The sequence below is a fragment of the Danio rerio genome, chromosome 6 (assembly GCF_052040795.2).
Source record: "Danio rerio strain M-AB ecotype USA chromosome 6, GRCz13ab, whole genome shotgun sequence".
Taxonomy (NCBI): Eukaryota; Metazoa; Chordata; class Actinopteri; order Cypriniformes; family Danionidae; genus Danio; species Danio rerio.
The window spans coordinates 44,390,133-44,411,317 of record NC_141026.1 but is presented as its reverse complement, the minus strand read 5'-3'; the positions used below and the strand labels follow the sequence as shown (position 1 = coordinate 44,411,317).

At 35.5% G+C, this 21,185-nt stretch overlaps 1 protein-coding gene across 3 annotated transcripts in view; it reads left to right on the top strand.

The window, feature by feature from the left end:
* tex264a (testis expressed 264, ER-phagy receptor a) overlaps positions 1–21,185 on the top strand; it is a 145,510-nt gene that overhangs the window by 42,475 nt on the left and 81,850 nt on the right. For 2 of the 3 annotated variants that reach the window (NM_205661.1, XM_087255323.1), the window contains 1 exon segment: positions 349–570. In NM_205661.1, the coding sequence (NP_991224.1) occupies positions 349–570 (222 nt within the window). 3 annotated transcript variants of the gene reach the window in all.

Genomic DNA, 21,185 nt, shown 5'->3' with positions numbered 1-21,185 from the left:
TATAGAAAATAAAATAGTCAGATTTGATTGATAGTCAAATCAAATAGTCAGATTTGATTGATGATTTCCAAAATAATAGTTTTTTCAATAGATGAACTTGAACTGAAGAAAGAATAACAATGTTCACTAGCAAAATAAACACTTTTCTTTATTTCACACAGACTTTAATACAAGAGCTCTCTTAGCTCAATAATTTGATTGAATAACATCAAGCACATGTTGTTAGTTCCAAATGGAAGCAGACACACATTTCCAAACAGTATATGAATCCATATTATGAATGTTTATTACTTTGCAGGTGTAGTAAACAGTATAATCTGATCTAATCTGCCTTTCTTTGTGTTTCAGACTCCAGCAGATCAGTGTCGGTATGTTGTAGGCAGTATACTGTGTGAAAATGAAGAGAAACCCGACGAAGAACTCCAGCGTCTATATGAGAAGTTTGGCTACAAGGTGGTGTCCTTCCCAGAGGTCACATGTGCCGTAACGTCCATGTTTCCAAACAGATGCACTCTGTCCCCTGTCTGCGGCGCTTACAGAGTCTATCCTGAACTACAACAGTATATAAAGGTAACATGCATGTTTATTATTAAATTTGACTCTACAATTTGATTGTACTTTCAATAAACAACAATGAAAACTGCTGAAAAATATAATAAATTTTACCTATTACCCAGTTATATTACTCAATTTATAGATTTCACCTAACTGCACTGCTAATGTGTGATGTGTTGCATACTTTAATTGAGTTGCAGGGTTTATTACTAGATCATTTCCAGCATCCTCTAATTGCTAATATATGATTTTTTTTTTTTTGCTTTAGTAAATTACTATTTACAACATCTTATCAAAGTTGAAACTGTCTGAACCCTGCAGTATTTATTGTAATTTCCATCCCGCTTTATGTGCCTTTACATCACTATTGGTCAATATCTGGTACTGTCCATCTAATGGAGGACCGTATAGCATGAAATGTGTAAATGGAAGGAAACGGCGTTAATAACTTTTGAATGGACTGATAACTGGATAGAGGGAAGGGAAAGAGGCTGTTAATGAGGTCAGTTTGCAATGGTTGGTGTCTAGCAGCAGGAGTTCAGTGCTGTGAGATAATGTAATGAATGATGGGATACCATGTGTGAACCATAATGACACGTGAAACTTGAGGTGCTTTACACACGAAAGAGAAGAGCACAAGGAAAGCATTAGCAAGCAGCTAGCACTGCCTTGGCAACCATCTTTGCATTGTAATTGATGTTTATATTGAATAGCCAACATGGAATGCACAACCAAATTTGGCATCCGTGTGGCTCGCAATATTGGCAAAACAGCCTGTCCTAGTTGCCGTGCTGGCACAGAACAGTCTCATATAGTTACAGTGTCATCTGTAACAGATGCTCGCTTATTTTCCTAGATGAAAGCGCAATTTGTCTTTACTATTCTTGGACACGAGGAATGTCTTGGTAAAGCTATGAAAATGATATCTGATAATAAGCATCCACTGTACAGAGCTATTGTCTTAAGGATTATGGTTTAGCATACTGGTGTATCCTAGGGGAAAAAATAGGAGGGAAATCTTTTATATCACATGCTAGTTTTGGATAATTAATAGGGCTGTCAATCGATAGTGAATGCGGTTATACTCATGGCAGGTATTATTTGGAAATTTGTTCATTTATTTTGTTAATTTGGCAACCATCAAACGTCATCCGGTAAACGGTTTGAATTTCTGGTGTCAGACATCTCAACTCTCCTGGAAGTTGTGGGAGTATCCCGCAAATGCATAGAGACTCCCAGATGCCCGCAAATGAATGATAATCTCCTGGAAATTGCACTCATCCTGTCCTTAAATACGTTGCACACCTCTCTCCATTGCATCCCTCGTAGCTCTTCAGGTCCGTCGTGTGCAACTCATCCCCACCACTCTTCAAGTACTTCTCGCGGGCACACGCCCCTACTCAGATACCAACCACTCTTAAGGCACCCAATAGCCCGCTACTTCCCGCAAATCAACTCTGTATCCCCCCCGAAATGGCTTTTACCAACTTGGGATATCTGTGGTGTTCCTTTTGGGCCAACACTTCATACTATGTTCATACATTCTACGATGTCTTAAAGATGAGATATTGTTATTTTAGAAATAATAGATTTGAAATTAACAAATTTTCTTGCTATGACTTTAATATGGTCTTATGAAATCCAATTAGTTTTTTCCCCAAAAACTCCCACCCCCAATTTAAATTTTTCTGTAATCCTTTTTTACTATTTAAATCATGAAATGTAAATAGTTTAACAGTAATTTATTAACAGTTTAAAAAAGTAAAATAGTTTTGTAAAAAGTAAATGAAAACTATTTGACATTTGTTATCACATACCAATTTATTACTTATTTACCTATACAGGGTATCTGCAAAGTCTTAAAATGTTTTAAATCTCAAAAGCAAAAATTTTGGCCTTAAAAGTCTTAAATCTACTAAAATGTTGTGTTTAAATCTTCTTCTTTTTTTTATTATTATTGTACACTGAAATAATTGACAGCTATGTTTTGGTCTATTATTGGTAGGAGTTTAAGGGTTTGTGAATGGATATATTTGAAAATTAATAAAGAAATAATCAAAAAATATTATTAAAATAACAAAAACAGTATTATTAAATGTATTAAATGTTCATTATTTTTAGATAGGGCAAGTAAAATGTTTTCTAACTGGGATATAAAAAAAATCCTTTAAAATTTATTTAAAAAATCTTAAAAAGTCTCAAATTTACCCTGCTATAACAATGTTTGAAACGCTCTTAGGTGTTTTCAACAAACACTGATCAGGTTCAGCGCGGCTGCTATGTGTTTCTCAAAGATGCGAAGTTTAAGTTAGTTTTTCAAAGATTGCTTTTGCTTTTCTTTTATTATAGAAACAGACAGATATTTCTTTTCCATTTTTTTTTTTGAAAGCGTAATTGGAACAGTGTTTATAAATATTGCATCATTTAATATAATTCCATCATCACTCACACAAAATGCATTTCTGTCTTTCTATTTGTCGGTTAATGAAACCATGTCAAAGATCAGGCGTTTGTAGATTAGTTAAATTAGGTTTTGAAAAGGATTTAATCTGGAAATTGGACAATTCTCTGATAATTCATGTAAAATAATGTTGTACGGTATGTCTTGATTCCATGATTGCGTCTGTGATTTTTGCATCATGGAAAGTGTCGTCTCTTGGGTCTTCATCTGGACTACCTGCTGTCATATGGTTTCAGTGAAAAACTGGCTTTTTTTAATGGCCAGTTAAATAAGGTTTTCAGAAAATTAAGGGAATTGCCAGATCAACACAAATACATGTAGGAAAAGTCAGTTCAAATTCTCATAAACAGAGAAACACTGCATGCCAAGAACCTTACCCTGTTCACCACTGATCTGGTGAGTAATCCAGCTGGAGTGATGAAGCATTTATCCATAGATATTCTCAGCATTGTCTAGTCCTCTTGTATGTTTTGTCTGTAGTTGAATAATGAGGGATATTGGGGGACTTGAATGAGTTAGTGATGTCTTAAAGATGAGATATTGTTATTTTAGAAATAATAGATTTGAAATTAACAAATTTTCTTGCTATGACTTTAATATGGTCTTATGAAATCCAATTAGTTTTTTCCCCAAAAACTCCCACCCCCAATTTAAATTTTTCTGTAATCCTTTTTTACTATTTAAATCATGAAATGTAAATAGTTTAACAGTAATTTATTAACAGTTTAAAAAAGTAAAATAGTTTTGTAAAAAGTAAATGAAAACTATTTGACATTTGTTATCACATACCAATTTATTACTTATTTACCTATACAGGGTATCTGCAAAGTCTTAAAATGTTTTAAATCTCAAAAGCAAAAATTTTGGCCTTAAAAGTCTTAAATCTACTAAAATGTTGTGTTTAAATCTTCTTCTTTTTTTTATTATTATTGTACACTGAAATAATTGACAGCTATGTTTTGGTCTATTATTGGTAGGAGTTTAAGGGTTTGTGAATGGATATATTTGAAAATTAATAAAGAAATAATCAAAAAATATTATTAAAATAACAAAAACAGTATTATTAAATGTATTAAATGTTCATTATTTTTAGATAGGGCAAGTAAAATGTTTTCTAACTGGGATATAAAAAAAATCCTTTAAAATTTATTTAAAAAATCTTAAAAAGTCTCAAATTTACCCTGCTATAACAATGTTTGAAACGCTCTTAGGTGTTTTCAACAAACACTGATCAGGTTCAGCGCGGCTGCTATGTGTTTCTCAAAGATGCGAAGTTTAAGTTAGTTTTTCAAAGATTGCTTTTGCTTTTCTTTTATTATAGAAACAGACAGATATTTCTTTTCCATTTTTTTTTTTGAAAGCGTAATTGGAACAGTGTTTATAAATATTGCATCATTTAATATAATTCCATCATCACTCACACAAAATGCATTTCTGTCTTTCTATTTGTCGGTTAATGAAACCATGTCAAAGATCAGGCGTTTGTAGATTAGTTAAATTAGGTTTTGAAAAGGATTTAATCTGGAAATTGGACAATTCTCTGATAATTCATGTAAAATAATGTTGTACGGTATGTCTTGATTCCATGATTGCGTCTGTGATTTTTGCATCATGGAAAGTGTCGTCTCTTGGGTCTTCATCTGGACTACCTGCTGTCATATGGTTTCAGTGAAAAACTGGCTTTTTTTAATGGCCAGTTAAATAAGGTTTTCAGAAAATTAAGGGAATTGCCAGATCAACACAAATACATGTAGGAAAATCAACACAAGTGGAAGAAATCTAAAATGTTTTTAAATTTTGATCAGTGTCCAGATATAAAAATAGCTTGGATGTCAATAAATAGGATGAATCAGGGACCTCGAAATTTAGAAATCTTTTTCTATTTTTATTTCCATTTTATCGTACAGATATTATTCATATTGTGGTCTTACAAATCTATTTAAAAAAGGTATTACCTGTAAACATTTCATTTACAGTACTCATTATATTGTTTAGCAATAGCTAAAACTATGATGTAAGAACAGTGAAAGCAGTCCATTTCCCTTGACCATTCAATACTTCTTTTTTTTAATTTGCTTTCTCTTCAATTTTTCCATCTGTAACTCTCTCTCTCTCTTCCTCGCTCACACACACACACACACACACACACACACACACACACACACACACACACACACACACACACACACACACACACACACACACCCACACACACACACACACACACACACACACACACACACACACACACACACACACACACACACACACCTCGTTTCTACCTTGGCTAGTCTGACAGCTTATTAAGAGTAGTGCAATAGTTACATGAGCAGTTCAGTGTAGGAGTCAGCACAAGATGCATGTTGCATTATGAGAGAGTGTGTGTGTGAGCAAGTTTGTAATGTGATGTATGTGGAGTGGCAGAGTGTACAAAGTTGGGACCCAGCAGATGAATAATGGAGAGACATTCATAAATGCACGTGTGTGTAGGCAGGGACATGTCTTTAGGATGATTTATTGAATAAGGTCTGGCAGAAGTTCAGACTGCCGTTTGCTTTATTATGGACGTAAAGTAAGACTTCCTGCAAAAGACCTCTGTACTCCCACCACTGACACATGGAGAATGGACTACATTTAAACCACAAGCTAGATAAGACGCGTAAATCATCAAAGTGCCTGATATGTCTGATGTCTAGTGCTCTCTAGACTAGAGAGTGTTTGCTGTTGTACACTTGAACAGATCAGCCCTCAAAACAGTACAAATTGTTTCATCCAAAATGTCTAGAATTACCTTCTTCTGAAAGCAATAATGCATTGCTACTGTCTAGCAGGTATTGTTTGTTGTCATATTTTTGCGAGCAGTGTTTTGTTTACAACTGTCAATAGTTTTGTTTTTTAGTAATTTTGAAAAATCAGAAACTGGGACAAAATAAACACTTAAGTATGTACACTACCTGACAAATAAATAACAGCAAATAATAACTTGACTTCTAGATAATCATTTGGTATCAGAAGTGGCTTATATGAAAGGCAAAGGCCTCTAGTTTACGCTTATTTTACCAAAACAAAAAAGATCATGCCTTGATTGTTATTATTTAATTAGGACAGTAAAGTCTGACTTTGCTTAGACAAAAGTCTTGTCACTGAACAGAACTAATGTGCTGTATAGAATATAGAGTCATGGTTCAGCGGAAAAGGCCTTAATATTGTGTATGACTCCCATGAGCTTGGAGGACCGCATCCATACATCTCTGCAATGACTCAAATAACTTTATAATAAAGTCATCTGGAATGGCAAAGAAAGTGATCTTGCAAGACTCCCAGAGTTCATCAAGACTATTTGGATTCATCTCCAATGCCTCCTCCTTCATCTTACCCAAGACATGCTCAATAATGTTCAAGTCTGGTTATTAGGTTGGCCAATTCTGGAGCACCTTGAGCTTCTTTACTTTCAGGAGCTTTGATGTGGAGGCTGAAGTATGAGAAGGAGCGCTATCTTGCTAAAGAGTTTGTCCTCTCCTGTGGTTTCTAATGTAATGGGCAGCACAAATGTCTTGATACCTCAGGCTGTTAAAGTTGCCATCCACTCTGCAGATCTAGCGCACGTCCCCATACTAAATGTAACCCTAAACCATGACTTTTCCTTCACCAAACTTGACTAACTATTGGGAGAATTTTGGGTCCATGGGTCCATATATATATATATATATATATATATATATATATATATATATATATATATATATATATATATATATATATATATATATATATTAGTTTTTTTTATTTAAAAGTATTATATTTCAACACACACTTTTTATAAGTTTTTTTTTTTATATTAACTCTTCTTGGATATAACTGTTTAATAAAACCTTTTAACTAAATAAATTCCAAATTATTGGCTATATTCACCAGGATATTTATAAAAATATATATTTTCAAAAAGTATAAAACTCACTTATCCTGAGCACTGTATATTCATTACTATTCCAATTAGGTATATTAAAATGTGGTCAAAAACTGTTTCTAGAAATAAACTTTAGCTGAAGTATAATGAATTAAAAAAAAAAAAACATATGTTTTTGCTGGTTGGCAAGCAACATTTTTATTCATGTTGACACTGTAAAAATGCTGGGTTCCACCCAATCGATTTGTTTATGGATAACATTAAGGAATTAAGTTAACTTAGTTGACTAGTTTGAACAAATTTAAGTAGATTAAACACAAAACAATTAAATTGTCCCCCCAAAAACCTTAATAATTGTGTTGTTCCAGCTCATTTTAAATCCTTAGTTTGAACAAACAGCAAAAGTAATTTTTGAGTGTTTGTTAACATACTAAAGCAACAAATTCCAGTTAAACTAAAGCTAATAAATAAAATGCATTAAATATATCTTAAAGATCTAATTCCAAATACTTACAATTTACTTCAGTCTATTTATTATTTATATATTTTGTATTACAATATATCATTCATTCATTCATACATTTTTTTTGGGCTTAGTCCCTTTATTAATCTGGGGTCACCATAGCGGAATGAACCGCCAACTTATCCAGCACATGTTTTATGCAGCTGATGTCCTTCCAGCTGCATCCCTTCTCTGGGAAGCATCCATACACACTTATTCACACTAATACACTACAGACAATTCAGCCTACCTAATTCACCTATACGGCATGTCTTTGGACCTGGAGGAAACCCACGCGAACGCAGGGAGAACATGCAAACTCCACACAGACACCAACTGACTATGCAACCTTTTGCTGTGAGGCGACAGCACTACCTACTGCGCCACTTTGTCGCCTCTATATATCAGTAATACTAAAATAATGTTGCAGGAGGGAAAAGGATACTTTGAGTTGCTGCAGTACAGTACAACTGAAAAACTCTAATATTCAACAGTGAGCCTGTAAATAATGTATTTTGTGTTGACCTATAGACAGATAAAAAAAAAACAAATAACATTTTGTCCCTTAGGTTCTGTTAGTGAAACCAAGATCGAACAGTTCTTTGCTATTAAAGTCATTTCATTGTCCACAGAATCGGCTAATTATACAAATGGCGTAGTAAAAAATCTAAATATCACCCAGCCTTTGCTTGTGTCTCTAGTTGCTATAAATATCCCATGGAGTGGACATGTGTTGGGAATGGCTTCTGTCGGTTCTCTGTCGAGCGGGCAGTTGGCACGGAGAGGTTCGGTCTGTTGTGGCACAGGTCAGACACCGAAGTTGCTCCTCTGCCAGCTCTAGACATCCCTTTTTATTATCTCCATTGACAAATGCCTTCTCTTTATTTCTCTCCCACACACTCCTCTGTCTTTGTATTGGTCCCTCGGTTCTTTTTTTTTTGTATCAGATAAATCAGTTGTGTTGTCCACCCTCTATTGACAGAAGACACTGACACATTCTTCTCAATCTGCTGAGAGGCTGAGCCTTTGCTGTCGATGATAACACACAAACACACACAAGCAAACACACACACACACACACACAGACCATCTGTTAAACAGCGAGAGGGCAGAATCTCCTGCACCCACACAGGAGTTCGTCCTCAGAAACACAGCGTACACTGAGTATGTGGGCAGTCCCATTACACCTTAACAGTGATTTCAAGCTGTGTGTATGCATGCGTGTGTGTATGTGTGTGCGTGTATGTGCGTGTGCATGTTTCTGCTGTGTGTGTGCTTGCGGTGTGTATGTGTGTTTGTGTACGTGCATGCGAGTGCGTGTGTGGATCCAGCAGACGGCTGGATGTCAGGGACTTGACTAAGCCCATTAGAAGAGGTGATTTGAAGAAGAGAGGGATGAGAGAAGGGCTTGATGAACAACATTAGGGGGATTTTGGCTGAACCCCCAAAGTTTTCCCTTAGCACACTTCTGTTTCAGTGCTAGAGTCCAAACTCCAAATGCTACATTTTAATCCAATTAACAAGATCCCGGCTGATCAGCTCAACTCCATGCTAGAGTTGTGTGGATGACATTCAAACTGTTTCCTGCCCAAAAAAAGGGTGGGGAAGGGGGGTAGGGGGTTGATTTCTTTATTTTATAGTGTAATAGTGCCTAGAACACTGCCTTGTTGTCGTCCTGACATGATAAGAACATGGATGTATTATAGGTTTAGCAAAGGACTCCATTGTAAAAATCTGTTAATTAAGAGTTTCCATACTTTGTGATTCGCAAGTGTTTTCAATTTATTTATGGTTGTGAATTGCATTATAGGACCTTGATCTCTGCTCTGTCGACTCTTGATATTGAAAATTCAACTCTAAACTTTAACAAACTGTCTTTTAATGAGATTTTAGTAGTTTGAAATAATACAATGTTTAAGAAAAAGTATATAGAGAAAGTCTGTAATATAACAGAAAATGTACTAGTGGTTTATTACAAGATTTTTGTTCTATACAAATAACACCAACCCAGACAATATATCACTTTAAAGTATTAAAATGTCAATAAAGTTTCTTTTTCAAACTTGTCAAGGCTAAAAGTTTTTAGAAGAAAGATCAAGGTCCCGTAATGCAGTTTATAATCATAAATAAATGGTAATCCCAAAATATGGAAAACTGCAAATTTTTTTACAGTGTATTGTATGTAAAGCCAATCTAGAGTGTCATTCATTGTTTGGGCTTGTTTGATCGAAATCAGCTACTTTAAATGAATAAATGTGATCTACTAAACAAAACCCTGTCCAGTAGTTATATATTCATTCATTCATTCATTTTCTTTTCGGCTTAGACCCTTTAATAATCAGGGGTCTCCACAGCACAATAGACCAGCTGTCAGGGTTGGTGAGGGGAAATGGGGAAAAAGGAGCGAGGACTCAAGTGCAGGAATAATGGGAATTTATTAAATAATAAAAATAAAATAAAATGCAAAATAAACTAACAAAACATTAAAACATTAACAAAACATTAACAAAACAAATGCATACACATACAAACAGGACTAGGCAGGCTGGCAAGGATGAGGACTGGACACACGACAGGACAAGACTTCAAACAACAACATGTGATGACGAACTGGCACAGGACAGCAAAAGTGAGGGGTATATAAACTGTAGAAAATTAACACACAAACAGGTGAACACAATTAACTAATAATGGGTTAACAAGGAGGGTGGGACAAGACAATAGACGGGAGAGCGCATGACACAGAGAGACAACACAAGCCATGCACTCACTTAACACGACAAGAACATGCAGCCAATGAGAGAACTCATTAACAGCATGTTCATGACAACAAACACAACACTGAAGCACACGACAATAGCACGTGACCACAATGTAAACACCAAGCCACGTGCTTTGACAAGAGACGCAAGACACGAGCACACGATAGATAAACACCTTACCGTGCGCTCACACATAAGCAACGCGCATGCTTCATCTCAGCGCCAACCAAAACTGAAACCAACTAGACGGAGGCGCCGAGAATAAAGCAGCGCGCTGCTGACAGAACAAACACAAACACTAGTACAAGAGCGCGCACGTCTGAGGGACGCAGAACGTGCGCGGCCACATCAAGTGGCAGCGCGCACACTCTGCGTACACCCACGACGGCGCGCGCGCGCACACAGAGACAGAAACAGGACCAGACATGGAGTAGTGTCAGAGCTCTGCCACCAAAACAAGAATTTACAAGATTAAAGTGGCAGAACCCTGACACCAGCAACTTATCCAACATCTGTTTTACGCAGCGTATGTCCTTCCAACCTCAATCCAACACTGGAAAACATCCATACACTCTTGCAGTCGCACACATAAACTACGGACAATTTAGCTTATGCAAACTCCACACAGAAATGCCAACTGACCCAGCCAGGACTCGAACCTTCTTGCTATGAGGCAATTGTGCTACCCACTGCGTCACCAGTATATATATATATATATATATATATATATATATATATATGTGTGTGTGTGTGTGTGTGTGTGTTTACATGTACTTTGTGTTATTTGGTCTCTACCTGAAACATTTGTGTTCTACTAGTTGCACATGTTTTTATTTTGATTTAGGAAAATATATGTCATTTTAAACCTAACCTCTCCACTGCTATCAGGTGGTGTAACTGTTAAATGAATGGTTTAGTTTCTAAAAAGTATTAATATATGTGATTATTGTCTATGCAATCCTTCAGGGAACCAATCTTTTAGGTGGATGAGCTACTAGTTATGCATTATACACATGCAAAAGTTTGTTTTTTTTTTGTCAGTAACCTTGGATTCATTTATCCATTTTTTTGAAGAGGCATTAAGAAGATATAGTTAAGACTTTCAAACAAAAACACTTAAAAAAACGTCCTATTCATTGCATTAGAAGCCAAACCATCCTCTTTGTGGGTTCATCTGAGCTAATTTGAATGCTGCCATCTGAACCCTGCATTGAGATCACTAATAAGATGGGTCTTTGTGCAAACTCCATACAAGTGTTTTTAACTCTCTCTCTCTATGGACCAATACATATAAAGGATCTAAAAAAGGACAAGATGTGGCCATAAGAAGTACAAAGATTCCCTTCTTTAAACAAAAGCTTTTTGGTCCAATCTTAAAAATAACAGTGAGAATGCGAAGCAAACCAGAACTAATTGATTAATTGATATTGATATGATTTTCTTTGTTGGTCTGTGAACTGAACTTAACTGAACTATACATTTGAACAAACCTACAGTGTCTTAGTAAGGCAATCAAATGCTTGATTTGAGTGACATAATTGTAACACAAACTGTGGTTCAGTTTTAGACTGAGTTATTGATTGAAATATTAATTATTTAGCAATTTTCCAAAACAACCAGCTCTGAAGTGCTCATAACAAAACTATTTAGCTTAATCATAGCTGAATCTCAGCCTAACATGTTGTAATTTGCAAAATATTTAATTATATACAAATATAAGTTCATTTGCAGAACTTTTGATGAGGCAATACCTGTTTCCATGGTAACAGTGATCCCTCTGCTTAGTGGATATGTCTTCATCTTTATAGGTAGTTAATCTCAAGGAATTGTGGCTATGGTTGGGTTTTTAATGTTTATGTCTTTACATATTTTAATATAAAAAATCTACTTCTATATATTTTTTTTCTCCCCGATCGAACTGGGGTGCTTTTTTATACCATTTTGGTACAAATACATCATCTTTGTAGATTGATATTTCAAGGCTGTACTGGTTTTACATTCCTAAATTGTATCTAGTGTATGGCTACAAAAAGTTTGTATTTGAACATTTATTTCAGTGCATCACCATGTCCAATTTATGCCCACAGGTGCATTACTTGCTCTGTTCAATAGTTTCACAAAACGTTTAGGATAATCAGTACATATTTTCTCTGGATGTGCATAGTCCTTACAATAGGTGTGTTATTAATTGCACACAAATTGATCTCTGGTTGACTCCGCCCACCTTGGCAGTTTCTGTTTCCCTGTAGTCTGATGAGCTCATGAATAATGCAGCTCTGTCCCTCCCCATCGTCTTTGATGTTATTATTTGTTAAATTAAACATGGAAAATTGTTTGCGGTTGTACATGACATGCATGTTTAATAAGCCTTCCACTGGGTTTGCAGCTGGAAGAGAAACGCAGTAAATCTGAGGGGCAAAAAATGGATCCAGTAAAACATATGAATGGATTTGAGTATATGGGCAGATATTGTAGCCTCTGTAGATTTTTTTTACCTTGCACCTTTTTCATTCATTCAGTCTCTTTATTAATCTGGGGTCACCACAGCAGAATGAACCGCCAACTTATCCAGCACGTTTTTACACAGCGGATACCCTTCCAGCCAAAACCCATCTCTGGGAAACATCAACAAACACTCATTCACACACACTCATACACTAGTTTGAAAGTTTTTAAATTAAAAATTACAGTTAGTTAGTATTTTGGGCACAGTAATGGTTAAATTGAGTATTTTGTCATGACATATTTATATGAACTTACACTGGATGACATTTTCTTTCCAAAATCATAGTATGATAGTCTTTATTTTTTGTTATTTAACACATTCTCTTGACCCATGTACATTATACACACATTATTATTACTTGTAAAATTACCTTGGAAAAAAAAATCTGTATAATTTATATATAAAAATATATTATTCCTAATTATGAGGATTAATAATAATAATAATAATAATAATAATAATAATAATAATAATAATAATAATAATAATAATAATGATGATGATGATGAGCCCCTTAACTGGAAGTAAGTGAGATATGATCTGTTATTATGAGGGTTTTAACTTCTACGAGTAACTGACTGCTGTTATTGTATTAAGTGGATCTTGTTCTGATACAGTCAGCTCGAGAGGAGATGGAGATAGAAACTGACCACAGGCTCCTCTTTTATGCTGGATTGGCCCTCTAGAGGGAGTGTGTGTGGGTGTGCTTTCAGACAGGCTGTTTCGAGCTGTTTGATCCTCACAGGTCGTCCTACATCTTTAATGAGACCCTATCAACCCTCCCTCCCTCCCTCACTCATGGCGCTCTCTTTCTTTACCTTCCCCTGGACATATTTACACCTGATGTTAACATCTGTTCTCAGCCTCTGAGAGTTTTCAAAACATGCAAATGTATACACCGCCTGTTCTTAACATTGGGTTTGATATTTCACATTTCTGTCTGCTTAAGTTTTTGTTTATTTGTTTAAAAATGCAATATAAACAGTGTTGAATATATACATATCTAAAGTAACTGTTTAGTGTTTTAAATGTTTTAAAATGTAAATTATTCTGGTTAATTGTTTAAAGACATTAATCCAGTCTTTTAATTTGACATGATACTTCAGAAATCCTTTTGATAGGCTGATATCCAATAGAACGTTCAAATAAGCAGCTTTACCATACTTTTTGACCACGTTAAGGGATTTTTGTTGAATAAAAGTGTTTATTAATTTAAAAAAAAAATCTTATTTCAGCAGGCAGTTCTAAATATTATTGAAAACAGAGTCTGATGGTTCTTGTGAATATCACTGTAGGTCATGCTTCTTAGAATATGGAGTTAAAAGCTAGCTGTGAATATTGTTGTATTAATTAATCTTGGCTAAATTAATTATATATTTTTAAGTTGGTAAGCATTGGAACAAAAAATTTAATTCATTTGATTATTCATTTTCTTTTTGGCTTAGTCCCTTTATTAATCTGGGGTCGCCACGGTGGAATGAACCGCCAGCATATGTTATGAACCGCCAGCATATCCAGCATATGTTTTTACGCAGCGGATGCCCTTCCAGCTACAACCTATCTCTGTGAAACATCCATACACACTCATTCACACTCATACACGGACAATTTTGCCTACTCAATTCACCTGTGTACCGCATGTCTTTGGACTGTGGGGGGAAACTTGAGCACCCGGAGGAAACCCACGCGAATGCAGAGAGAACATGCAAACTGCACACAGAAATGCCTGCTGACCTAGCCGAGGCTCAAACCAGCGACCTTCTTGCTGTCAGGTGACGGCACTTTCTATGCCTGAAATTAAATTAATGTTAATTATAAATGTTAATTGTATGCAGAATAATTTTTTTGTTATGTAACTCACTTTACTTGTTATGTAAATTATATAATATTCAACAATATTTAAAATATTGTAAGATAATGTAATTAAAAATATTTTCACAATCAGAGCACAAAAACAATAAAAACATCACTTTAATTTTTTCCAAAATTTAACAGAAGCATTTTGAATCAAACTACGGCTGCATAATATTCCATAAAATGATTGTTATCATGATAATAGCATATGCAATGTACTACACTCATTCACTAATTCATTGTGTTTTAAAGACTAAGGGCTCTATTTTAACGATCCAGGCGCACAGTCTAAAGCGCAGGGTGCAAGAGCATTAAGGGCGTGTCCGAATCAACTTTTGCTATTTTAAGGACGGAAAAATACTAACAGGGTCTAACTGGCTTGAGCTTATTCTCTTAATGAGTTATGGATGTGTTTTGAGAATAAACCAATCAGAGTCTCATCTCCCATTCTCTTTAAGAGTCAATTGCGTCGCGCCATGGCCCATTTGCTATTTATATGGCGGACTCTGTAAGAGGAAAGACTGAACGCTTCACTAGCGAGAAAACAGTTAAACAGTTCTGCAGTGCCAGAATAAAGAATGAGCCTCCTCTAATTGGTCTTTACTTTTACTTTCTCTCTTTCTTGGATAAGGAAGCAAGTTGTATGCACAGATATCCATTAGCCTACATAATAAATTTTGTTTGTTAAGCTTAAAGATTTGTTTCAAAACTATTCCTAATTTCAGTTTTAATTTCCAGCAAACTAACAAATGATCAATATTAACATAATATGTTCAAAAAACTGAATTACATCCAAACACACATGCTGTGCCCCATATGGTCCAAAACCTGACAGCTGGACAAATCTAAGCTTGTTTTTAATAAAACAAATATAAATATGCATATAATAAATAACACTACTACTAATAATAACATTATACAAAAGCAAATTGGAATGAATAAACTGAAAAAGCCCCACGGGATGAAGAAGGCATGAAGGTAGTGGTTTTTATATTTATGTAGAAAATAATAATTTTTGTAAAATTTTATTCCTTTAACTTTTTTTTGTAAAGATATTTTAGTATTGCTGTACATCCTGTTTGTTTTAAGTGATGTGTAAGAGAGAAGCACAACTAACAGGCTTTGTGCTGGGCTTTAGACCTGCTCTCAGATGGTCTATTGCACAGTCTATTTTAGTTTCTCAAAATAGCAATGCGCCTTAAAACGCCTCTTATCTAGACCGAAACATCCATGAGTCCACAAAGTGATGCAAATGGATTTGCTATTTAAACAATGTGGCAGAAAACGGGAAAATTAAGGTTGCGTTGGTCTGAAAACAGCAATATGTCAGGGCAAACATGTCTTGTACCTTATTGCGCCGGGTATATATATAGGGCCCTAAATGTTTGCATCTTGACACTTTTTTAGTCTGAAATAGAATTAACTTGTTGTTGAGGCAGGGGGTTAATCATGGATGAAAGTGAAGAGCGGAGGGGTTGTGCGGGTTCCTGATAATATCTCTGTGGGCCCCCTAAATGTACAGGCTCTTAATCGTCCTAACTCCCCTTTTAATCCCAGTTGCACGTTCTGTCTTGTTGATATTACTATACGTCTTACTACGAAGACATGTTAATACATGACTGTCAATCCATTCCTTGGGCGGGGAAACCGCACTCCTATGTCACATTGTGGTGGGCCTCAAAATGGGATGGATTTAGATCTTATTTTAACATCAGGAAATTTTTTAAAAAAGAGACTTATATCTCTACAGTATGACTGTGGACACACTATACCTACACACAGTTCTGTCCAAACAGCTTCAAAAAATGACTTTCATCATAGATGCCCTTTAACATAAAATTTTTCAAAATAATAAATAAATGATTAAAAACCAACCAATAAAATTAGCATTTTTTGAGGGAAATGTAATATTGAAATAAATATCATTATCGCAATACTCAATAACATCACATATTTTTCCAGTATCATGCAGTCCAAAATTAAACCACAACTTTTTCTAATAAAGCAAAATATACCCTAAACAATTAGCGACATAAGAAGTGGAGAAAGACATTTAAATAGATAGCATCTGTAAGCTTAGCACTTGTAATTAGATGGATGTTAATAGTCAGTGTCTTTCTCCCTTTTAGCTTGTCTGTCCCTCTCGCTCTCTCTCAGTAAAACTAAGTATATGGTTTCTCTAACAGACCCGGTGGCTTCAAATTGCCCAGCATTCAGCAAGAATCAACTACTCTATTTGTGCGGCCCATTAAACTATTCTTGTCTTTGTCAGTGAGAAAGGGACAAAAAAAGAGAGTTCTCATTCGAACACTTCAGTCATTCAGCCAGTCACTTAATCAGTGAGTGTGTGTCCACATATGCATTCTAGTTAGGATACAGCCGTATGCCAGACAGAGCTTTATAATTGATAGTGTTTCTGGAGCATTGTGAAATGTGTGTGTGCTTATGTTTGTGTGTGAGTATGTGTGTGTTGTCGTGGACTACATCTGTATGTTATCATGCAACACTAAGGCATGAGCCAGAAGCAAAGACGTGTCTATCACAGCAATGAAGCATGGTGGGCTTTGTAGTGAATGCTTAAGATCCAGTCTCGGATATGCTCACGTATTCGCTTTCTTCTTGAGGTTAAGGAAAGTTCAACCGAAAATCCCTTCAGGCGAGAGTGATTTGCAGGACAGATAAATACGAAACTGATCTAAATATAGTGCAGTTTGGGGCTCAGGCTTATTTTGTTTTAGTTTACCCTCAAAAATTTATCCAAAAATATGTTAATCAGTAGTAAACAATACATTACATTGATGTTTGTTGGATTGTTTCAAAAAATCAAATGTGTTTTATTAGTTTTATAACAAGGAACAGGTTTCGCTTGCATTACTTTATATTTACTATAGTATTTTTGCATAAAAAGATGGTTGTATACATTTTATTCTTTTCTCTACTCTTGGATTGAGAAGTTGTCAATGTCAAGCTTTGAATAAGTTGTTCAGAGAGGCCAGTCTAGCTTAAGACAAGTTATAACTGTGTATGAATAAATGATAAACGGTTATTAAAACGGATTATATAAGGCGTGTTATATTTGACATTTTTATATATGTGGAAAAGTAGACCTTAATATATATATCATGCCACAGCAGCTAGTAAAGTATACAGTTCACACACCACAAAGGGATAGCTCACCCAAAAATGAATATTTCCTGATCATACTTATACGCATATGCATGCAATCACACCAGTGTGATTAAAATGTTCAGTGCATCAAATAATCAGCTGCAAAATTCAAATCTGCTTTTTCCACTATGGCTGGTACTGTTTGTCACAAATCACACTTTATCAGTCATCTCAAACTAACAGTTTAGTTTAACTTATTTTAAGTGTCTGAAATTAAAACGCACATACGTTGAAAAAATGATTAATTGGATTTATTAAATTTTCTTAAGATAACAGGTTGCAAACAATTTATGTGGACCGAATTTAAACAAACTAATTAAATTAAGTAATGTTCAACTTTATTGGTTTAAAATTTTCTGCAACCAGTTACTGTCACGGTTGGTGTAGGGGAAAAGGAGTGAGGACTCAGGTGCAGTAAATAATGGGTCTTTATTAATAATAAAATAAAAATAAAGGCAAAACAAACTACACAGAAGGAAAACATTAATAAAACAAATAAACAAGCAAGCAAACTAAATAACTAGACTGGGCAGGCTGGCAGGGATCATGACTGGAGAACAGGACAAGGCAGGAAACGACGACGAACTGGCACAGGACAGCAGACATGAGGGAAATATAAGCAGAATTAATTAACACATAAACAGGTGAACATAATTAACTAATAATGGGTTAACAAGGAGGGTGGGACTAGACAACAGACCGGAGAGCACATGACACAAAGAGACAACACAAGCCATGTGCTCACATAAATTGAGACTAAAACACACAGCCACTGAGAGACTCATTAACCGCGTGTTCAAACACTAAAAGCACACAACAAAAGCACATGGCCACAATGTAAACACCCAGTCACGTGCTTAGACAATACCAACATAAACAGACGCAAGAGACGAGTACACAATAAATGAAAACACCTTACCGTGCGCTCACATATGCAATGCGCATGTTTCATCTCAGCGCCAACCGAAATCAAACCCAATCAGACTGAGAAGCTGAGAATGAAACGGCACGCGACGGTGCCCATACAGAAACACACATAATGACAGAAAACGAGTGCTCGACCTGAGAAAACTTAAGCCGAGAACACCAGGACAGGACAAGACAGATCTAGTGTCCGGACTCTGCCACCAAACCTAGAATTTACAAGACCAGAGTGGCAGAACCCTGACAGTTACCTTAAAAAATTAGTAATCCAATGAATAATTTTTTTCAGTGTAGCAAAACAATATTTTGTGAAATACAAACTGATGTCTACTAGATGTGATTACGTTACTAGAAAGTAAACTCTCTCCAAGTTAAACAGACACTTTTTAAAATGTCTTTCAGGAGAGGTTGATAAATTAACATGTTGTAAATCCAGCAGCTCTTATCTCTCCACTGAAGCGCAGACTAACATGTCGCCCCCATAACCCATCATAGATCAACTATATGATCATTATTAAGCTGTTTACATGAAAAAATAAATAATCATGCATTTATTTGATAATATCAGATAGAAATAAGATAAGATATGTAGAAAAAGAGAGAATCATATATGTATAAATCTTCAGGGCTGGGGCGTTTGATAAATTTTCCCCATCTACATGGAAACTTTAACGTGAGAAAAAATAAAAATAAAAACTCACACTGGGAGGTCAAACTTGCATGTAAAAGGGTTAATTTATATATTGTTAGACCAAGCAAGATGTAGGTGACTTTTTTCCCTCTGTAGAATAATAAAGAAGATTTTTAGCTGACATTTGTCAAAATATTGTCTGTGTGTTGCACTGACGCAAAAAATATTATCTAGATTTTTTGAATGACATGAAGGTGACTAAATAAAAACAGAGCCTAAGTTGTTGTGTCCATTCATATGTTTTGAAGACAAAAAAATGCCATTGTGATTGAAACAGTGTAACTCATGTTGCGTTGTATACAGACCAGTAATCCAGAAGATTGTATAGATCTGTAGGATTTGTTTTAAGCCAGTTTTCCATTCACTTTCTTCTGTTTTAAGGTGGTAAGTTGGTGCTGATGGAAGTGAGAGCCAGAGGGAGTGTGTTTGAGGGGTCAAACCAACGCCCTTACACATTAACACTGCATAAATCAGTCTCTGGCACCTCAAAATCCATGCCAGCACATACACACACATACACATCACACGGCTGAGAATCTTTTCCTTTGAATTATTTAATATTATGAGCTATAGTTTAAGTTTGTCTGCTTAATAATTATTCTAAAAAATGCTTACTTGAACAACAGAAATGTTGCACAAGAGCTATCAGAATCAATAGAGCTGGGTTTTCCTTAACAAACATTTTCAAAAGCAGGGTTTCTCTGTTATTGTACCTTGTGCATTTATTTATGTTCACTTATAAATTTTTTTGGAACTACTGTGTTTTTTAGACATGAAACTATGTAATTTTTTATTTATATATTTAAAACACTCATGATGCATTCCTCGTTTTTGGGTTCAGCAAAGATGCAGTCATTCATCGTTAACTGCATTCATTAAGCTAACAGTATTTGTTGAACAGTATTAATTTTTGAAGGATCATGTGACTCTTAAGACTGCAGTTGTCAGGGATGTAGGTTAGGGAGAGGAGTGAGAACTCAAGTGCAAGAAAATTATGGGTTTATTAATAAAAAATAAAACAAAACCCACCCTGAGGGGGAAAACATAACTCAAAGACGGAACACAGACTTGGCTGGGCTGGCAGGTAGGTTCAGGGCAAGACACTGCAGTAACATGAAGTACGACATATGATGAATGACAACAAACTGACATGGGACTGCAAACGAGAGGGAGCTAAAAAGGCAAAATATTTAATTTACAGACAAGTGAACCGGAAAGGGTCCCTGCGGGGTCATAAAAAGTGTCAAAAAGTCTTAAATTAAAAAATCGAAATTTATGGCTTTAAAAAGTCTTAAATTCGCTATTCTGGGTCTTAAATATTTTTGTACAGGTCTTATTTTTGTGATGTCCATGTAACACTACATCTAATGCTCATTTAAATTCTTTTTGTTGTTGTTGCTAGGTTTTTGGGGTGTTCTTTATTTCACTAGTCCAATGTGACATCGAATGTGCGAATGTGACGAATGTGACATCATCGCTGTGTTTGCGGAAGTTCGCTTTGAGTGCGCGCGACATAATTTCGGCTGGCAGAGTATGCCATTATTTCTCTGAAAAATGTCGCAAGCGCAGTTTTATAAGTCGGGAGTGCTGCAATATGAGAGAGCGAATCTCTGCTCACGCGCCGGTTTCCTTTGTTCATGGACAAATCTGCTTGCGAGCTCTCAAAACACTGGCTGCTCACGTGCGATTGATCTGCTCTCGCTCCGTCGAACTCCTTTAGTGCTTTTGCTCTCCAGAGATGCTTCAGCATACTGTAGTATCAAGAATAGTGAACTGATAAAATGAAATACAGTGTAGTTATACTACAGTAAAGTGTGTTGAATTGTAGAAAAGTATACCCTATATTGTAAAAAAA